At 41.7% G+C, this 16225-nt stretch overlaps 6 protein-coding genes and 1 long non-coding RNA gene across 10 annotated transcripts; 4 read left to right on the top strand and 3 right to left on the bottom strand.

Annotated features, from left to right (window-relative positions):
* Nucleotides 1-1074: 1074 nt before the first annotated feature.
* LOC116923221 lies at nucleotides 1075-2269 on the bottom strand. The gene is made up of 2 exons (XM_032929691.2): nucleotides 1587-2269; nucleotides 1075-1484 (listed from the first exon to the last, which is right to left on the bottom strand). Exons 1-2 carry the CDS (start codon nucleotides 1648-1650, stop codon nucleotides 1090-1092), a joined length of 459 nt encoding a protein of 152 aa, XP_032785582.2. The 5' UTR covers nucleotides 1651-2269; the 3' UTR covers nucleotides 1075-1089.
* A 140-nt stretch (nucleotides 2270-2409) lies between these two features.
* On the bottom strand, nucleotides 2410-3459 carry LOC116923219. The gene is made up of 2 exons (XM_032929690.2): nucleotides 3251-3459; nucleotides 2410-3140 (listed from the first exon to the last, which is right to left on the bottom strand). Exons 1-2 carry the CDS (start codon nucleotides 3312-3314, stop codon nucleotides 2749-2751), a joined length of 456 nt encoding a protein of 151 aa, XP_032785581.2. The 5' UTR covers nucleotides 3315-3459; the 3' UTR covers nucleotides 2410-2748.
* Nucleotides 3460-4245: 786 nt separating this feature from the next.
* On the bottom strand, nucleotides 4246-4854 carry LOC123472537. The gene is made up of 3 exons (XR_006646993.1): nucleotides 4763-4854; nucleotides 4449-4681; nucleotides 4246-4391 (listed from the first exon to the last, which is right to left on the bottom strand). It is a non-coding gene; the product is annotated as an uncharacterized LOC123472537 (long non-coding RNA).
* Nucleotides 4855-5058: 204 nt separating this feature from the next.
* Nucleotides 5059-6882, top strand: LOC116923215 (cyanophycinase). The gene is made up of 6 exons (XM_032929683.2): nucleotides 5059-5270; nucleotides 5348-5500; nucleotides 5563-5835; nucleotides 5890-6165; nucleotides 6233-6374; nucleotides 6435-6882. The coding sequence occupies exons 1-6, from the start codon at nucleotides 5145-5147 to the stop codon at nucleotides 6755-6757; spliced, it is 1293 nt and encodes a 430-aa protein (XP_032785574.2). The 5' UTR covers nucleotides 5059-5144; the 3' UTR covers nucleotides 6758-6882.
* Nucleotides 6883-7206: 324 nt separating this feature from the next.
* On the top strand, nucleotides 7207-8003 carry LOC123466515 (FK506-binding protein 2-like). Its single transcript, XM_045174202.1, has 4 exons — nucleotides 7207-7482; nucleotides 7556-7619; nucleotides 7693-7792; nucleotides 7863-8003. The coding sequence occupies exons 1-4, from the start codon at nucleotides 7295-7297 to the stop codon at nucleotides 7910-7912; spliced, it is 402 nt and encodes a 133-aa protein (XP_045030137.1). The 5' UTR covers nucleotides 7207-7294; the 3' UTR covers nucleotides 7913-8003.
* Nucleotides 8004-8592: 589 nt separating this feature from the next.
* On the top strand, nucleotides 8593-12258 carry LOC116923214 (chorion peroxidase). 2 transcript variants are annotated; one of them, XM_032929682.2, is made up of 16 exons: nucleotides 8593-8900; nucleotides 8964-9225; nucleotides 9289-9515; nucleotides 9582-9707; nucleotides 9781-9828; nucleotides 9902-10098; nucleotides 10171-10208; nucleotides 10290-10447; nucleotides 10505-10702; nucleotides 10796-10952; nucleotides 11020-11205; nucleotides 11268-11317; nucleotides 11377-11477; nucleotides 11545-11743; nucleotides 11812-11920; nucleotides 11989-12258. In XM_032929682.2, exons 1-16 carry the CDS (start codon nucleotides 8747-8749, stop codon nucleotides 12065-12067), a joined length of 2289 nt encoding a protein of 762 aa, XP_032785573.2. In that variant the 5' UTR covers nucleotides 8593-8746; the 3' UTR covers nucleotides 12068-12258. The 2 variants fall into 2 exon arrangements, with proteins under 2 accessions (XP_032785573.2, XP_045030134.1); XM_045174199.1 differs by lacking the exon at nucleotides 8593-8900 and having other exon boundaries at nucleotides 9099-9224; nucleotides 9287-9515.
* A 152-nt stretch (nucleotides 12259-12410) lies between these two features.
* On the top strand, nucleotides 12411-16105 carry LOC116922557 (cleavage and polyadenylation specificity factor subunit 6). Of its 3 annotated transcripts, XM_032928926.2 has the most exons (6): nucleotides 12411-12567; nucleotides 12789-13025; nucleotides 13992-14219; nucleotides 14493-15138; nucleotides 15206-15358; nucleotides 15434-16105. In XM_032928926.2, exons 1-6 carry the CDS (start codon nucleotides 12508-12510, stop codon nucleotides 15874-15876), a joined length of 1767 nt encoding a protein of 588 aa, XP_032784817.2. In that variant the 5' UTR covers nucleotides 12411-12507; the 3' UTR covers nucleotides 15877-16105. The 3 variants fall into 3 exon arrangements, with proteins under 3 accessions (XP_032784817.2, XP_032784820.2, XP_032784819.2); XM_032928929.2 differs by lacking the exon at nucleotides 12411-12567 and having other exon boundaries at nucleotides 12882-13808; XM_032928928.2 differs by lacking the exon at nucleotides 12411-12567 and having other exon boundaries at nucleotides 12882-13850.
* The last annotated feature ends 120 nt before the right edge of the window (nucleotides 16106-16225 follow it).

Here is a 16225-nt window from a genome sequence, read left to right as displayed (position 1 = left end):
TTGGGACTTGAAATTGCGAAATCCTGTAACTGGAACAAGTTTTGATCCATTTCGAAATTATCTGATCCTTTTTCGAGACCTCACGTTCATATTTCGTGATCAGCAGCAGCCACATCATCGGTTTGCTCAGACGTTTTGTTCGATTAATTTGCAACACCATCACTATCAATTTTTTCCTAAAGTCATCCTCGGAATTTTGGCCTCATTTCTCGACTGTTTTGGGTTGTTTTTTTAAATCAGATAAAAGTTAGCTAAAGAGAAAATTGTAGTCATTGTTTTGATTGGCGTTGATGTTCACAGTTTTAATCGAAGATGGACGATTCGGTATCGGTCGGGGTAGGTGGAGCAAAATTGGAGTAGGATGGACGCATGATGGTCTCATTGAATGCCTCTGCAGTTTTTGAGCCAATCAAATTAGAGCTAACATTTGTTCGTTTTTGCTTTGCAATTCTCTCTAAAAACAGGATTTGTTTTTGAAATTAAGGAAAAGCTTTGTTTGCTAAATTATCTTTAATCTAAAGGCGTTTCCTACGTACATCGACCCAATTAACCAGCTGAATTTTTTATCTTACTCCCATAAGCCCCTGAAGCCCTTGGTGATAATCGAATCTCTGCTGTGACGAAAATAAATTCAAGGTAACATAAAAATACATTGGCTTAACGTACAGCTAGGCAATTATCTCTACAGTTTCCCCTTAAACCAAATTTCCCTAGTACCCTCAATTACGGAGCCCGAACGGTGTGCACCCCACAACACGACAACAAGATGCACAACAAGATGGAACGTACTTACAATGAAATTAACTCGATCCTCTGCCGAGACACAACACAATTCAAGAGAGAGGGACACATAACTTTGGGGAATGAAGGGTAAGTCAACTGTTAAAAGCAGATGATCCCTCTTACACTTAATCGTCACGCAGGATCAGATTCGTCTGCTCGCTCTGACTTGAGAGGCAGACGAGCTACCTGTGATCCACCTGTCGGCCGATCCTACATTCACTTGCAGCCTAACCACGGCACCTTAAACGCAGAAAGTAATTCATAAGTATAGCAATCACCAATACAGTGAAGGACTTTTTTTGTTTTTTATTGACTCAACCAAATCATAGCACATTTGGTCATGCTGTCCACAAAAGCTTTTCGTACCAGGCGGATAGGAAATGGTTTATTGCACTCTATCAAAACCGTAGCGACAGTGGATGGATAACCCTCAGTTCTAGGTCCATTTTTCTGCAGTTGTAAATTACGCCAACGTTTGCCATCTCTTTCAAACCCTCCAGCTGCGTCTTGCAGGTCGATGCGAACGTTTTCGTTTTTAATGAGTGTTCCTGCTCTCTCTTTACACGCAAAATAATCTCCTTTAAAAGCTGCTATAATTCTTTCAGCTTCTCGGCGCTGATTGCGGTTGCCACGGACGTCCACCTGGTTACTTCCTCTGCCTCCACAATAAGGAAGCACGGGATCCTCTCTGAAGGTGTATTCTTTTTGAAGAAAAAACAACAAAGAGTTTTCCATAAGCGATTTCATTAAAAAGAAAAAATAACATTTAAAGGTAGTTGGGCATTATTAAGCCTGTTACTTACGTTGACCATGACATTCTAGAGCAAAGATGCAGAAAATGGCGCAAATGAGCGAGTAGAGGTGCATTCTATCGGGAACTCAAAATTTTGCTGATCACCCTTTTCAGTCAATCGTTCTGTAATTGACTAGTGTTCATAAACGGCACGGCCGCTCTTTTATATCAGTAGATCAAGCTTTGTGAAGATGTACACATTTTCGTTATCATGTTATAATGCATTTTGAACGTAGTACGATTAGCCTACACAACTAATACGCACTTGCTTCGTTGCATAAATAAGCCACTACTATAGTTTCCAATCGATTGTCAAAGCTTTCTCAATTGGGGTGCCAGTTGACCGTTTCGCCATTCAAATGGTAGTTTCTCCTGTGATTGATTGATTCGCCTTTTCTTAGGCTTTTCTGGCTACTTTAGAAATGCTTTCGAAAATCGATCATTTCTGAGACGGTGATGGCCCGGCCCTCGATTTAAGTTGCCAATAAAATTAAGGAAAAGAAGCAGGATGCATCAGCCAAACATTTCACGTCAAAAGTATATGTTTGCGTCATCTTTTAGAATTAGTTATTATTTCCGATCGATTATTCAACAATGTATACTAGAAGCTTACGGTGCAGGGCTGAAGTAAAGGCACTGATGTTTTTAGGTCGTTGAGACATATCATGGTGCTTGTAGCAGTTGGTACCCAGCTTAAAATTGTACGATAGCTTGATTTTTTTTTTAACTTTCATTTGCGATTTCCTTTTCGTGCTGGGACCAGATAGTTTATATCTCAGTGACGTTAAGTTGTCTAACGTGACAGCTGATTTAGAACATCAAGTGCGCGGGGATTTTATCGGGTCAAAGTTTATTTACCATTTTTCATACAAGTGTTATCGGTTTAACGCAGTTTTTTTTAAGGAAAACAATTAACCCAAGTGTACGATTAGGGAGGGTTAAAATTTAGGTGGACTTTACGTACTTTACAGCTCATTTTAGTCTCAAGTCTTTTTACCAAAATTTTTCCCAAAATAACTTGTTTATTTTATTCTTGACTTAACCAAATAAACAACGAAACTTACCACATCCGTTTTTTAAAGATAAATTTAGATTCATTTTCTTGTATCCATCAAATTCGTTTACGCTTAATCAATCGTTAATAGCGATACAGTGAAGGGATTTTTTGGTTTTCACTGACTCAACCAAATCATAGCACATTTGGTCATGCTGTCCACAAAAGCTTTACGTACTAGGCGGATAGGAAATGTTTTATTGCACTCTATCAAAACCGTAGCGACGGTGGATGGATAACCAGGGCGTCTAGGTCCATTTTGCTGCAGTTGTAAATTACGCCAACGTTTGCCATTTCTTTCAAACCCTCCAACTGCGTCTTGTAGGTCGATGCGAACGCTGTCCTGGGTAATGAGTGTTCCTGGTCTCTCCGAACACGCAAAAGAATCTCTTTTAAAAGATGCTATAATGATTTCAGCTGCTCTACGCTGATTGCGGCTGCCACGGACGTCCACCTGGTTACTCCCTTTGCCTCCGCAAGGCTCCACCGGCTCCTCTCTGGCGTAGAATTCTTTTTGCAGAGAAAGCAAAATAAACAGGAGATGGTGAAACATAATTCTTTGTGATTGTTTAATTTTTAAAATAAAATTCAAACGTAGCTGGACATGACTAAGTACTTACGTTGACCGTGGCATTCAAGAGCAAAGATGCAAAAAATGGTGCAAAGGAGCCAGTAGAGATGCATTCTTTTGAGAAATTTTCGTAATCAGGACTATAGTAGTCGATCGTACTGGGGCGATTAGTTCTTCTAAACTGCACAGCCGCTCATTTATATGCTAAGTAGATCAAACTCTGACGATTGGACCGAATTATTGGAATCATGTTCTGTTTGGTTTTGCTCGTGCGGTTGGCTTTCGTAACTAATACGCACTTGTTTCGTTATATTTGCATTACGAGTGTCCTTCTAACAAACACCTGTGAAAATATGCAATTAAAATTACGTTTAATATGCTACGTGTTTGAATTAGCTAAACATGTGTACGCACAAGTGGACTTTTAATTACAATTCTTACACCTGATTGGAATTTTTTGCAGCTGTACCAACAGCTCACTGAATTAGCGTCTGTGAAACTAAATGGATTCCACCGTGTCCCTGAAAAAAGACACCGCGACCTAGAAATAAAAATAAAAAGCTCCGCCAAATGGTTGCTATAGAAACGCACAAGGATACAACTCACTGGCGATGGAGTTGGAAAATTATCTGTTGACTAACCTTTGGTTAGATGAGATGGACCAGTTGCTGAACAGAGAATTCGATGCAAAATGCAAATCCGCATAGCTGGCCGAGAATTGGCATTTCTCTTTCCAACATTCGCGGACGCATTCGCCAAAGCGATCTGTTGACAAATCGAATAAAATCAAATCCTACTGAATTGATTCATCCACGCAAACACCAGCAATTGTTGCGGACGACATGGCATGGAAAGACTCCAAAAATAAACAAATAAAATAAGCAAAACAAACGCACGCCGTGAATCCAGGACATGTCTAACCAAGACGACGAAGCCAAACGCCATGGAAGGAATATGCTTTTGGAACACAATAAGAATTAAAGTTATTCTAAAAATAAATGTGTAGAATTATTAAAAGTGTACCTGTACCTGAACGATCTCGTTAACGTCTTTGATGTTATTTCGGTCGAGTATGTTGATGAATTTCGATTCTAGCTGACATTGCTCATCCTGAAGAGCAGGTGAAAAGACAATGACTGATGTCGAAAGAATCAGTTAAGAGACCATTTCCGCATCTACAAATCCTATTTCTGTCCAAGTTATAACATAAGTGGAATGAAATAGCTTTTGTTAAACATTTTCAATACCTGCGAGGATCGTGAGATTGAAAGTGCTGGAGGTCCAGGTGTGATACTTGGGATGCTCGAACTTGGGAAAGCCCAGAGAAAATATACTCAACAGCGTATGGTGCTGATCCAGATCAAAAGAATAGATCCATCTGCATCGTGTTTTCGCTCGGGCCTTGTTATTTTTCAATCTAGAGCTCGTGAAAATGCAATAATAGTCCTGTCATCCTTACGCATTCCAGCATACGCTACCACTACACACGAGAGAAAGGGATGGATAGCAAAATAACTTTTACGTTTACAAATTTCAATTTAAATAAAGTTATGTAAATTACAATAGTCTCTGCTAGCGCCATCAAATTCTTGCGTAACGTTCTTCTCCGGCGCTCACTCGGATAGAGGAAAACGTCTCTCTTCCTCCTAGAAGAAACACGTGGAAATGAAACAAATGAAAACCATAATGGCTACCTGCTTCAGGCCATAATAAGATATCTGTCCCTTACCCTGTGCTTTTGGTCTCCTAACCTTAGAAATGCAATAAACTTTGTGAACCCGCAGGTCATTAAAAACCGATCACTTTCTCCGTCGTAATAGGAAACGCCCCTCCAACTTCACGTGTAGACGTTAACGTTACGTTCACGGCTAGTTGTGCTTTGGCAGTCTGTCGAGACACAGAGCGTTCAAACATTAAGTAACTGGAACATATCCGTTGTCATAATGATTTACGCAAACCTGATGTTCTTGACGTGTGTGTCGCTGGCAGTTGGACAGAATCTAGTCCTAATCGGAGGTAACCTTCGTAATAACAACCTGCCCGTTTGGAACATGATGGTCGAGCTGGCTGTGAGTACACACAATATCCTTTTTTACTTCGTCCTATCTTAATTGCCTTTCTTGAACGACTATTTAATTGAATCAAGGGTGGGCCTGGTGTGGCTAGAATCGGAGTTATTTCAGCTTCTAATTCAAACACAACTGAAGGTGATAGAGTGATTAACAACTTCGTACGCCTCTACGGGGCCAATGCTATCGAGATTGCAGTGAACGAGTCTCTGGCTAACAACATCCTAGTGGTAAGTTGATTTTCTAGTTTAGATTCAAAAGACCTGTCTAATTCAATAATCGATGGATGTAGGCGAACCTGGTCCAGAAACAGACGGGCATCTTCATCGTGGAAGATTCCGAAGACAAAGCTGCCAATTTCTGGGACAGGTTCACTTCATTAGTGCGTCCTAATGATACACCTGTTCGACCACCCAACGACGTCGTCTGCTACGAAAGTGCCAGTTACAAGCGACAGAATCTTATCGACACGCTCCGTCCGTCTGGGATGGATTCTCTGGTGTTGACGGCCATCAGGAAAGTTCTCAACAACGGAGGCATGGTGGCTGGCAATGCAGCCGTGATGGTAAGCCAATCCATAAGTGCAAAGTAGAGAAAACATCTTAATTGGTATCTTTAGAGCAAATCTGCTGTGATCCTCGGTGGCGATTCAGTTGCTGCCCTTTTAACTGGAACGCTCTTCATCTCTTCGCCCCGCGTTCCATTCTCGTTCAGAAAGGCTGGAGGCCTGGCTCTCATCGACACTGATTATGTTTTCGACAGTCAACTGAGTGAGAAAGGTCGTGAAGTACGGCTTATTCGCACACTGTTGGACAGCAACGTATCGCGAGGTTTGGGCATCGATGAGAACACGGCGGTCATCGTCAGCAATCCTCTATTGCAGCCTGTCGGCAAGGTAATGATAACTCGAATTTAAAAAAACCCATAATATTTAACTGTTAATGACTATGTTTCGCTGCAAGGTACTGACTGAGATGGGTGCAACAAGTGGTGCATTTTATGTCGATGTTTCTAACGTCCCTGTTGGCGCAGGGGCAGCAGCTTCGTACGACAATGTCGATTTTTCTTTTTTCACCATCGATGATTCTTTCGATTTCACTGCAGGTAAATTGTTTTCTTCTATTGATATGTGTGCAATTTTTTTGAATTTGTTTGTTCTTCAAGGTAAAGCAATTTATCCAACTTGGAAGAAGGAAATATTCGGTCAAGAACAGTTCAATAAAGCTGTGCCGTCTGACGATATTCTGTCACTTGCTTTGCCGGCTCAATGGCGCCAGACAGCTGTTGGGCTCATTAACAGTAACGAGATGAGTGTGACTAGTTACTCGGCGCCATCGATTGTGCCCTTGATTCCCGGCGTCCAGGTTGTCTTCGATCGCACACGAGCCGTCGGGCTTCGAGCCCGTCTGCCCGGTAATTCCAATGCTTCTTTAGTCTCTTTTCAAGGAATGTCCGCTTCTATCAAGGTGCTCAGAATATTGGACTAATTCAGTAACATTCCTGTACATAAGTGCATTAGCTCTATTTCATTTTCTTCCGACTAGTGATATTTTTCCCCCTAATTTTATCTTGTATTTTTAAAAAACGAAAGCAATAAAGTCAATGTCCCATATTTCTGTTTGGTCTACACTTTCCCATCTGCTTTTTTTCAACAAGAATTAAGGGAATATGGTGTATCCTTCGTGCATTGTCACACGGGGACTTTAGCGTTCTCTTTGCCCAGCAGTTATTGCTTTCTAGAAGATAAGTTTTAAGCTGTATGTCACTAAATCCTGCAAGGTCTGATCTCTATCTGAGATAGCTAAAGTATTATATGGCCCTTTATTGCTATAATATTCATAGCATCGAATAAAATGTTAGAAAACAGTACATAATCACATTTAACCATTTATCTCATCTTTTTTTTTTATCTAACTATAATCCAAGCATCAACAAACAACGCAAGCCGAGTCTCATTTCCTAGCTGGGCAGGGTTTTCAGTTGACGTTTGCTACTTTTCATGCGTTCTTAACTTGCGTCTGAGAATGAAAAGCTATTTCAAATTGCCCTTTGTTTTGCTATTCTTGTTGGTCACATTCTACGCCCAAGAGCAGCAATTAATTATCGAAGTTCTTTATTTACCAACTGATTGCCCCGTTAAATCGCAGAATGGAGACATCCTAACAACCGACTACACCGGAACACTGGAGGATGGCACCGTTTTCGATTCCAGGTGAAATAACTAGCAAATGACATCAGCCAAACTGATTGATCCTTAACTTTTATCTTTTCCTTGCGGCTTGCAGCATCGGTGGCGAACCTTTTAGTTTCACGCTAGGAGCTGGGGAAGTAATCAAGGGTTGGGATTTAGTAAGAGATCAAACTTTTTATCGTTGGTTTTGGTGCCTATCGCAGTCTTCACGTTTTGTTTACCGTGTCGCAGGGTTTGTTGGATATGTGTGTGACCGAGCGTCGCAAGTTGACTATTCCACCATCGTTGGCCTACGGCGAGCAAGGAACAAGTGACGGAGTCATTCCACCTAGTAAGTGATGCACGGTTTGTTTTCAGGCATTTAAAATAAAGTCGTAACCCTTCTTTTGTATTCCATCAAGATGCCACAATCATCTTCGATGTCGAACTGTTGGCAATCAGCCGGCCCTAACTGATCAAGTACCAATCTTTGTCTTGTCTATACGTTTCGTTGAGCAATTTTGATGATGCGTAACGATGACAATAGAAAAGTTTATCGAAAATGGCTCGTTTCGTTTTCTTTTTTTCCAACACGGATGCACGAAAAATTGCAGTGCGAATACGTGCGATTTGAAAAATCACGTGATACAACTTGGGTAGGAACCTTGAAAACGGGCAATTTCATTGGTGAAAGAGAGAACGCAATGAAAACAATGCTCATCAAATAACGTATAACTCGGTAGCTCCGGAATCTCTGCACATATTCATTCTTTTATCAGCCTCTCTTTTTAAGTCCCAAACAATCTTTTGTGCTCCGGCTATTGGCATTTAACGGACCCACCTTTTTCGGAACAAAGATGTAACTTGAAAAACAACATGAAAAAAAAAAAGGGAAAAATGAAAGGATTCAAGTCATTGAATACACTCAGCGTTTCTCGTTCATCGCTGACGCATATAGAAAGTGAACAACGTGAGTATTTTTGAAGGTCATGAATTTGGAAATACCCGTTTTACGGTTGTTTAATTTTTGTACTTTTGCCAATGTCAAGCAGCTCATCCGGCGACGACTCTATACGTTGCTACGCAATGATTTGTGATTTCAACATCAAGGGCATATACTAAAGCGTATGCTGGACAAAGATTTTACAGTGACTGGACGGATTTGTTTGAAAATTCTGCGCCCTTCGTGACTGGCCTGACGGTCAGCAATGTGTGTTGGCTATGAATTAGGTTCCGGCTACCAGACTCTCTTCCAGTCTTAATTTTACTTTCAATCAGCACAGACGGTTGAGTCTTTTCTGCCGAAATGGTTAAACGACGTCCATTTTTGAGTTGCATCCCGCTGTTTTTAATTTCATTAATCGACAGCATTCAATCAAACAGCCATCGAAACAATCGACAGATACACTTTGATTCTGAAGAAACCATCGGTCGCAGCTTATTCCGGCCATTTTCGCAGGGTATTGACAACATTTACAGCAAAAATTTTTTAATTTTAACGAACGATTTCTAATGTTGCAAAGAGGTGGCACTGCTAGGAAATCGAACAGGATTTGATATTCGCTTCATAACAAACGAGCAATTGGACAAGGAGGTCAGTCAAGCATCTGATCGAATGAACGACATCATTCACTTTGAGGAAGTTCTTCTGGAAAACGAAATCCGTATCCAACCCAACACACCTTCATTCAGTCACCTAAAAATAGTCCAACCGTCCATCGGTGCTCAACAGTTGGCTCGGGAGGCTCTCCTTGTCATCGAAGCCACTCTACGACTTCAAAAAAGGTGCGCAACGAACTCCAATTGGTTTCTTAATATTTTTCTGAGATCTCCCTGTTTGCAATACAGATTTAATCTCACACCTGAAGAGACTGGATTAGGGCTGACTATTCACTCGATTCGCCAGACAATCACCTTTCCAGCCTGCCGATCTAGACCTCCGTGCATGGAACACTTTGGAACTGGCATCGTGAAATACAGAACAATCGATGGTTCTTGCAACAATTTGGAACAAACGTCTTGGGGCATGACTCGATCGACCTTTCAACGCATTTTACCTCCTGCCTATAGTGACGGTAATCTTTAAAAAACAAACAACACATTTCCTGTTTTTTAGAAGTACCAAAATGAATTTTAAACAGGTGTTTTTGCACCGAGAGTAGCCACGGACGGAAGCAACTTGCCAAGCGCTCGCTTAGTTAGTCTCTCAATAGTTTCCCATCACGATGCTCCGCGGGTCGACTTGTCATTGCTGGGAATGGTTTTCGGTAAAGAGTGAAATTCAGTAGATTATTAAATTATTCGTTTCAATTATAATAACTAGAATTTCATTACAAACAGGGCAATTTGTCGACCATGATTTAACTTTTACTCCAACGTTTGTCTTGTGTAAGCTAAATCTGCCAGTAAACTTCACTTATAATTTTTCTTTAAATAAAAAACAAACTCGATTTCTGTTTAGCCGACTCATCCGGAATAGAATGTTGTACGACTGATGGCGAAGCAATGCTTCCGGATGGTTTGCGCCATCCACAGTGTTTCTCGATCGACATTCCAGCCGATGATCCATTTTACCGGCCGTTTAACCAGCGTTGCATGAATTTCGTTCGAACGACACCAGGATTACGGCCCGATTGCAATTTCGGTTACGCTGAACAAGTATGTCGGATGACCTTTTATAATGTACCTTAATCATACATAACATTTCGTTACGCTTTCCGGGCGAATCAGTTGAATGAGCTGACTCATTGGCTGGATGGATCTCAAATGTAAGAATTGGCGACCGTTTATATCGTATCGTTGTTTTAACACACAACTGTAAACACACAGTTATTGTTCATTTTTTAAAGCTATGGCAGCGATGCAGAAACGTTGGAAAAACTACGGGAATTTCGTCAGGGAAGGCTGCGTTCTGCTAGGATTAACGGGCAGGAAATCGTCCCATTGGATCCAAAATCGAACATTACTCAGCCGGAAGACTGCAATACCAGTTCTTGCTACATGGCAGGTAGTTATTGTTTGATTTTTATCTGAAATAGCAATGAATTTGACGTTCGTGATGCAGGGGATATACGAGTTAGTGAACAGCCACAGCTTACGGTGATGCACACGCTGTGGCTGCGGGAGCACAACCGCATTGCTGCTGAATTATCACGTTTCAATCCTGACTGGAATGACGAAATCGTTTTCCAGGAAACCCGCCGCATAGTCATTGCCGAATATCAGTTCATAATCTACAACGAATTTCTTCCAATCATTCTAGGTAGCCTACTGACATCTCCGTGAACAGCTGGAATGATTTAGGTTATGAAATGAATCACGAGTATTTAACTTGCCTTCGTTGTACGTACTATAGGTAAACGCTATATGGACATGTTCAACCTGACCTTATCCCAACCGTCATATTACAACGATGCTAACAAATACGATGCCACTATCGATCCTTCGATTCACAATGAATTTGCTACTGCTGCCTACCGGATGGGCCATTCACTTATTCAAGGTCTTGTCAAGTAAGTTAAAGGGTCATATATACGTTATTTGAAATTGTCGTTCTAATACACTACAAAAACAATTTAGATTGTTTAGTCAAAATGGACAGGTAAATGAAGATCGTTCGTTCTCACTCAGCAGTATGCTGGATACTGCCTCTCCGTTTGGAAAAGAGGCAGCTTGGATGGATGAAGCTTTGCGTGGACTGCTTGAACAACCTATGCAAAATTTTGATTCATCTTTCACCCCAGAAGTAACAAATAAACTTTTTCGGTACGTATTTTGTTAGTAACCATGTCATTTCAAACTGATTTCGATTGATTTTTCATGCACAGCGGCGGAAAATCATTCGGATTGGACTTGGTGGCACTTAACATCCAAAGAGGTCAGAAAAAAACAGGATAAAACTGATTTTCATTAACATTTTAACGTGAATTATTAAAGGGAGGGACCACGGGTTACCTGGCTACAACAGTTATCGAGAAATTTGTGGAATGAAAAGAGCCGATCATTTCCGTGGATTCTCACCCCAGATTTCACCCGACGTTGGAAAAAATTGAGTAATTCTGCTCGTCAATAATCTAAATGATTGCTCTTTTTTTTCCCCCCCAGATGATATCAAAACTAAAGCATATTTATCGCTCGGTGGATGACGTGGATCTGTTTGTGGGCGGGATACTGGAAACTCCAGTTCACGACAGTCTTGTTGGTCCAACATTTCTTTGTATCATTGGCGACCAGTTCGCACGGTTAAGAAAGGCTGATCGTTTTTTTTACGATATTAACCACCAGCTTCACTCTTTCAATCAAAGTAAATTCAATTGAATTCAATTATAACCGAGGATTTTCTGAAAACCTTTTTTAAAAACGCTGTTACAGGACAAATAGATGAAATTCGTAAAGCCAGTTTGGCCAGAATTATCTGTGACCATAACGACGGTACGATCCGTATGATTCAACCTCAAGTTTTTCGGACAGCGGGAGGAATGTATGAATAATGTAGAATTTCTCGGATACAAAGATCAGAAATTCATAAGATGATGTTCTTTTATCCAGAAATAGTAAGAAAAGGTGCGACGGACCAGCAATCCCCCGACCTGATTTCAGTCTTTGGGCTGGCGAACCCATCTTTTAGCCTTCAAAAGGAGCATCAGCCTTATTTGTTTTTATCTCTACCTGTTATTTGTATGGCTTATCCTTGTAAATTATGTATACGTGTATGGCGTGCAGCGTAGGTGGTTTCCAAACTAAAAATGTATGCTTGATGTTTGGCATAAAACTCATGTAAATTATGGAATGCAATAGAAGCTTCAATACTAAAAAACACGTCAAATTAAAATACTCTTTTCTATTGAATATACTGAGGAATCTTCTGGATAAAAATTAAAAAAAGGCAGAGTAATTCCATTTGCTCAACGATACGCGTCGCCACCGTCGCAATAACAAGAGACATGGTTTTGCCGCTTGGTGTTCGGAAACTTAACCGAAGAAGCTCATCTCTAGTATCTGGGTGTAATGCGTCCAAATGCGTCAGTGCCTCAGTGGAGCTAGCAAACCAGCTCACAAAAAACTAAAATGGCTGACGTGCCGGACATTGACTTGTACGCCGATGATCTTGGCGACGATTTTCATGGTGTAAGTATGATTTAAATGTGTCAATATCTCGTTATAATAAAGTTTGTATGCTAGTGTTTCTTGCACGAGATTCTATTCTCAGAAAGTGATGTTGGATTTTGATGTTATTCGATCACAGTGTTTGGCGTGGGTTTAGGTACCCCCGAATGTCCGTGTACCGTTATCAATGCAGAATTGTTACAACTAGTAGATTTTTTACTTTTTTCTTGTTCTACCAACAGGAAGGTGACGAACAAATCGGCGATGGTGTGGACTTGTATGATGACGTCTTGACATCTTCAACTAGCATCAAACAGGAGTTAAACGGAAAGGAGAAGATCAGCACCCTGTCTTCTCATATCTCATCCAACTCTCTGCATGGTTCATCTTCATTGATTGGAACACCACTTCAGCTTCACAGCAGCAACAGCTCATCACAATCTAAACGAGTCCAGCTCTATGTGGGCAATCTCACCTGGGTACGATTATTCAAACCTTTCCATTTATAAAACCAAGTTGTTCAGAGTGTCGTTATATATATATATCTATTTACACATATATATATATATATCTATTTAAAACTAATTGTGCTGTATATCGAATGGCTCCCAGATAGTTCCCGACTGTTATTTTTAAATCAAAATCAATCAAACCTGTTAAGTCTGTGATATCAAACCTAGCCACACTGTTGTTATGATGGAGGGGCCGTGATGTGTGATAATACTGTATGATGGCATTCGATATTGAAAGAAGGGCATCATGAATGTTGATGTATTTATGTGTCTGTGAGAAGGCATACCGTTTCAGGGACATGAACGCCATGCATGTTGTACGCTATGTATCTGCAATATTTTTTTTTTATTTATTTTTTTCAATCATTTTTTGATCTACCATAAGCAGCCCAACAAAACCTATCAAAAACCCCTATCAAATCCTTTGACTGAAGGTTTTGAGCTGTGTTGTATTACGCTTTCTAAGGACGCGGTCATCCATAGAAATTCCCCAGAATAATTCTTGTCAATCAGTTTTGCGTAACTGATGTGCCATTCACCGCCCCATGTTTTTTTCCCTCCCACTATCGTCATCACTGCAAACTCTATTTGAGTCGAATGAATTGTTAGTTTGGGGTGGGATATCGTTTGATATGACAATCGCAGCCACGTACAACTACTGGCGTCCGCATGTGCAGGAACATCTTTGATGATGACAAGAAAGAAACTGCACTGACATACATTCACTACAAATTGCGCGGCTGTGTAAAGGTGCCCGATCACAATATCATTTATTTGACCAATACAATTATGGTATGGACGTAATCGACCGAAGACGATTTTCATGCTTTGTTTTTATATTATCTTTCTTTCTCTTGTTTTTGAACAAACAAAAAACCAAACAACAAAAATCGAAACGCTTTGCTGTGCGTGTTGGCTGCCCTCTCAATACAGTGGACTACAGATGCTGACGTGGAGAATGCTATCAGCGGGATTGGCGTCCAAGACCTGGTGGAGGTGCGATTTCATGAGAATCGAGCCAACGGGCAGTCGAAGGGCTTCTGCGTCATCACCGTCGGTTCCGAGATCAGCGCCCGTCAATGCATGGACAAACTACCCAAAAAGGAGCTTCACGGACAGACGCCCATCGTTACCTTTACTTCCAAACAAGCACTCAATCAGGTAAAGCCTTATTTGGAATTCTTTTGGTGTTTTTGTGTGAAATGTTACTGCACACCAGTAGAACCGTTAACTGTCGAAACCGAAATACAGTTTAAAGGTGGGAAAGTGTGTGCAACATTAAAACCCATTCAAGTTTTATCAACCCTAACAGTGTTGCTCGTGTGACATTTTTCTGATGGCTTGACTGCGGGACAATCGCATCCTACGTTTTGCTCCATTCACGACAACGTTTGATTTGATGTAACTTTTTATTTTATTTTTGTTCATCCTCAGTTTGAAGCGCAATCAAAGAGCCGACCATCAAGACAATCAAGTCCTCCACGCAGTACCGGCTCGGCACCGTCTGGCGTTCCATCGTTAACGGTCGGATTGTTAGGTCCTCCGCCAATGAACGGACCTCCTCCAAGGATGATGATGGGTCCGTCAGCCTCATCGTCTGGGCCACCACCCTTAACAAGCCTCTCCTTACCCCCGCCACCGTCGGTGCGTGGTCCGCCAACCCCTGCAGGCATTCCCGTGCCACCACCGACCCATCACTTGCTTCCACATCCTGTCATGTCACCCACGGTGGTACCGAGAGGTCCTCCACCTGGAATGGGAATGCGTGGACCACCGCCCGGAATGGATATGAACCCTCATCGCATTCCGCCACCTGGTAATGGTCGGCCGGAATGGGCTAACATAGTCCAACAGCCAGCCCCTCATGTCAATCCGGCCTTCTTCCCTCCACCCGTTGCGGCACCTCCACCGGGCTTTCCTCCACCGATAGGTCAACCCCCTCCGTTTATAACCGATACCAGGCCACCGCACACCAATGATGCGCCAAGCGTTAGTGAAGCTGAATTTGAGGAGGTGATGGCCCGCAACCGAACAGTATCTTCTTCCGCCATCGCCCGAGCTGTCGCTGATGCCTCCACTGGTATTTCTTTTCCTGTTTCACTTGTTGATACTAGAAATTAGCATTTCTGTTTTCATTATCCAATCAGGTGATTATGCCAGTGCGATTGAAACGCTGGTAACGGCCATTTCGCTGATCAAACAGTCAAAGGTTGCGCACGATGAACGTTGCAAGATCCTAGTGTCTTCGTTGCAGGATACGCTGCACGGTATTGAGGCAAAGAGCTACGGTTCACGAAGAGGTAAACAACCAATTGGGCAATTAAAGAAGACCTTTTAAAAGGGTGTTATTAATGCAATATTTTATTTATTTTTAGATCGGTCGAGGTCAAGAGATCGCGAAAGGAGAAGAAGGCGTTCACGCAGTCGGGACCGTGAGAGGCCCAGTGAACGAGACCGAGATAGAGACCGCGAGAGAGACAGAGATAGGGATCGTGAGCGCGAGCGTGAACGAGACTACGTTGAGCGTCCAAGGGAGAGAGAACGTGATCGCGATCGCTCTCGTAGTCATGAGCGAGACTACCGTGAAACGCGGAACCCGCGAAATTACGAAGAGCGATATTCGTCTCATGATGAAACTAGGAGAGAGTATGGCGGAGGTAGTCGCGGCGGAGGATCAGATCGTGACAAGGACCGAGAAAGGGACGGTGGTGGTGGTGGTGGAAGTATGCGGGGAGGACGAGGCGGTGATCCGGGGATGGATCGGGAGCGTGAACTGCGGTCTCGAGATGACCGAGAATCGCGCAGCATGAGACACTAATAGACAAGAATCATATGATAAGAAGAAAAGTAAAAAGTTGACTCTTAAATATCCGTCATTATTCATAATATTTCTTTTTTTTTTCCCGCGCTTGTGTCGCGACTTGGTAGCATTTAAACACACGTATGAACCACGTTTTTTTTATTTCGTTTAAACATTGCTTCGGTGTGTCAACCTCTCCTCCCAAGTCCCTAAAACTTTCTCGAAACAATAAACATTTTCAATTTCATTCAAATAGTTGTACATTGATTTTTTTGCGGACAGACCAAGATTAAGTTGTAAGATAGGTTTATTTTGTTTTGTTTTTTTACAGGAGTTTTTTCGATTAAGGTACATTCGATATAAGCCT

Source organism: Daphnia magna, linkage group LG5, assembly GCF_020631705.1.
Source record: "Daphnia magna isolate NIES linkage group LG5, ASM2063170v1.1, whole genome shotgun sequence".
Lineage (NCBI taxonomy): Eukaryota > Metazoa > Arthropoda > Branchiopoda > Diplostraca > Daphniidae > Daphnia > Daphnia magna.
This window is presented reverse-complemented; position numbering and strand designations above follow the sequence as displayed.